At 41.5% G+C, this 3,652-nt stretch overlaps 2 protein-coding genes across 2 annotated transcripts; both read right to left on the bottom strand.

Annotated features, from left to right (window-relative positions):
- Positions 1 to 721: 721 nt before the first annotated feature.
- TM35_000161010 (uncharacterized protein) lies at positions 722 to 1,825 on the bottom strand (the record flags this gene model as incomplete). Its single annotated transcript, XM_029025973.1, has 1 exon — positions 722 to 1,825. One exon carries the CDS (start codon positions 1,823 to 1,825, stop codon positions 722 to 724), a length of 1,104 nt encoding a protein of 367 aa, XP_028882529.1.
- Positions 1,826 to 3,064: 1,239 nt separating this feature from the next.
- TM35_000161000 (uncharacterized protein) lies at positions 3,065 to 3,469 on the bottom strand (the record flags this gene model as incomplete). The annotated part of the gene is made up of 1 exon (XM_029025972.1): positions 3,065 to 3,469. One exon carries the CDS (start codon positions 3,467 to 3,469, stop codon positions 3,065 to 3,067), a length of 405 nt encoding a protein of 134 aa, XP_028882528.1.
- Between the last annotated feature and the right edge of the window lie 183 nt (positions 3,470 to 3,652).

The following is a 3,652-nucleotide window of genomic DNA, read 5'->3' as shown; positions in this document are numbered from 1 at the left end:
AGAAATATGTTACGTGCAAAAACCATAATATAGACTACACAGAAAGGTGTCCAGAGGAAAACATAGATTCGATAAAATCATATTTATTTTATAAAAATCTTTTATCCACATTTTTTTCCCGTGTGCAACATCGTGCACAATAATTCTGGATTTCTGAGCCTAGCGCATTTCTCAATAAAAATAGAGAATCGTAGGATTATAATTTCAGTACTACTAAAAAAGAGTACAAATAATAGATAATCACATAATAATTACCCCAGCATCCTTGTCACACATTGGACGCAAAAAAGGAGGAGGTATTGTTAGTTCTACGTTTTCTTATGCACATTTATCCTGACAATGATGGGGAAATAGGCATTACCAGCGCACTGCCCCATGACAAAAACACACACTATGACAGTTAGGCTCATTATTATCTTTCCCGCAGTTTATCTCTTTACCCGTTTCTCTCAAGAAGCTCGCTCTTGCTGCTTTCCTCTTCACAGAGGGTATATGAAAGCAGGTTGCACAATCAACAGTCACACTTTATGATAGAGTGGAAACACTGCAAGGAAAACAAAAAAAAAAAGCCAATAACTTAAAAAATAAAAATCCAATAGAAAAAACCAACAGAGAGGGAGTAAAGGTCATTTATAAAATATACACATGCTTAAACAAATGAAACATATTCTGTTATTTGAGTTGTTGTTTCACCTTCACATTTTCTTTATGCACAATATGTTTATCGGTTGCCATTCAAGAAAACATCTCCATCACCGTAAATATTGTTCTCTGCCGCAGAGTACACGGATACATTTGCAGATTCAATATCTTCCATTGGCATGGGGTGTGATGGAACCATGGACATACCCCTGTCATGAAAACCCATGTCATCAACATTACCATCATAATCAATGATTTCACGTGCACGTAGTGGTTCATTGCTGATATCTCTAATGACCATTGGATGCAAGTACTTCTCTTCATCACGGCCACCAAGACAACAACAGAGTACAATCAGTGCAATGATAGCCGCCAGCACAACCACAGCAATGATCAGAGGGACATACCAATGCTTCTGGATCCATGTTGTCTTTGATTCTGTTGGTGGGAATGAGCTATTTCCGACCAGACCATCTTGAACTTCACAGACAGACGCAAAGCTGTTTGGAGGTGTGTCGGGATTGAATTTTGCCCAACTGTCGCCATCATACCACAGTGCTCTTGATCCCACATGTACGACGAATCGAGAAATGAGGTAAGGCTGACCACGTCCAGGGTAGTTGTTCTCCCAGAACGGTGTGTACCCATTCATTGGTCCTGCACCAGCAACACTATAATACGAGCCACGGTAAAATGGAACACCGTGGCCGTCATATGATCCCGGTGCAAATTCCCCGATGTTCCATTGATAGATACAATTAAGTGAAGCGACACCTTTAACCCCTACTTTGCATTTTTTGGTAGGGTCTATCTCCCAGATAACATTGTACGATGCATCCCCACCCATGAATGTATGTGAGGCAACCTGGGAACCTTCGAACGCCTTCCTCAGCTCTGTAGTAATGGCATCTTGTGCAGCAGCCGACTGACCGGACACAAGAGATCCACCATTCGCACTACAAAGTTTGGCGGAAGTAACGGAACTAACCTCCCCACCAGGAAAACTTGTGAACTTACTGTTGGGAAGTGTGAAATACCGCACAATGTTAACTTGAACACTTCCCTCCGCCTCTGCTGTGAACTGCGGGTGGTGGCCCAGGTGCTGCAGAAGCATACAGAGCGACACCCACAGCACCGCGGTGCGGACAGCAGCAGCTGTTCTGACGTGAACACCATCAGTCATTGCTTGAGTCTTAATATCGGGAACTTATCACTAACACAGAGAGAGAAGGGAAAAATAAGAAACATGTTACGACGTTGTGTAAATAATGAACACCACCACCACCGTCATCAACAATAACAAGAGACTTCTGTCCAGAGGGACGTAAATGCCTTCCAAATAGAGAAACCAAACCAATCACCATTGCAGTTTTCCACCCCATCTCCACCCCCTTTGTTTAAATAGATTCCTTGAGGGGTTGATGTACACATGAAAAAACTAAAACACATTCACAGAGATAATGTTATCCATTGCTGTTATTTGAAAGGTATGAAACAACAAAAACAAAAATAAAAAACAATGGCACCACTCGAAATGATGCTGAGCAGTTACCAACCAATGTTCCCCTCATTATTTATTTTGTTCTTCTTACGCCCTCCCTCACAGTAATGAGGTGGGGGAGAATAAGTAGAAAATATGAGCCGACTACTAAGAATCGAGTGGAATTAGCAAACATGCAGAGAGTAGCAAAATACAAAACAAACACACAGAGAGAAAGAAATAAAGAACAGAAAAAACAAAAATATCCCTTAAGGGGAAGAAGGGAGAAACAACGTTGTGGGTTTACGATGCGTGGACTCTGCACCTTGGCCATCCATCTTCATTTCCTTTTTGCTTGCCCTGCACATACAGTCTTATGCATCACACAAACTCCATCTAGAAAACATGAAATAATGGTGGAAATAAAAGCTCAGCATAACGCTGACATTAACACAAAGGAATGAAACAAACAAACAAACAGTAGTGTGCTTAACATCCAGTAGCATTCCCCACCCTGCTCCCCTACACAAGGTTATTGTAGGTAGTCAGAGAGTGACTCCTCTAACCCATTCAAAGTGGGTGTGTGAGAGAGCAAGAGAGAAATGCAGGTAAAGAAGAAAATAGGAAATCCACCCCAAAAGAAGAAGATCATTCAGTAATGAAACAAAATATTGTTAGTCACATTCCAAAAAATATACTCCCCAAACCTATCCAGCACTACAAAGGAGTCTTCTTGGTTACGTCGCACATGGAAATAGACACTGCACCCAACAACGCTCGAGTTCTCATCACTGTACGTATGCACATAAACATATAAATAAAAACACATATAGGTGTATATATACCCACATACAGAGAGAGAAGCTGATCTCCCATGTAAAGAATGCAATAACACAGTACATATATATATAAGGAAAATATCAAAATTAGAAGGTTACCAACTCAAAATTCTATTGTTTCAACATCCTGTTCTTGCGCAAACTGTACGACTCTTCCACCGCGACGCAGCTTGGTCGCTTCTTGAAGGGCAGCATCATCACCACCTTCCTCAATCTCCTGCCCCTTAGGGACCTCAACTTCCGAGAAGACATTCGATGATGTACGACCACGTTGTCTTTGACGTTTCGACGGCTTACGCATCAGTGACGTTTCCACATTGTTTTCTGCATGTGATTGGTATCTGGTATCAAAAGGTTGTTCCACAGGCATCCCATACATAGGCATAGCTTGATAAGTAGGCTGAGGCTGTTGCATGGTTTGGACAGTGTCTTCATAGTAGTCAAAGTTGTATGCAGAAGAATTATTGTTTCCTCGCTGCATATCACCATGACACTCTCGAATAGTCATAGTAGTAATGAAATAAGAATCATCATTATTCGCCCAGAAACAATAATTTCTAGTCCAGCAACAAGAAAGAACAATAAGAATTAGCCTTGCTGGAATCGTGCTGGAGGCACAAGCGTGTCGTATGCGCAAATTTCTCGAAGAGAGACTGGATGTACGGGATATGGGTAAACAGAAGCACGCAGT

Source organism: Trypanosoma theileri (assembly GCF_002087225.1).
Source record: "Trypanosoma theileri isolate Edinburgh chromosome Unknown TM35_Tth_16_V1, whole genome shotgun sequence".
In the NCBI taxonomy this organism is placed as follows: Eukaryota; Euglenozoa; class Kinetoplastea; order Trypanosomatida; family Trypanosomatidae; genus Trypanosoma; species Trypanosoma theileri.
This window is presented reverse-complemented; position numbering and strand designations above follow the sequence as displayed.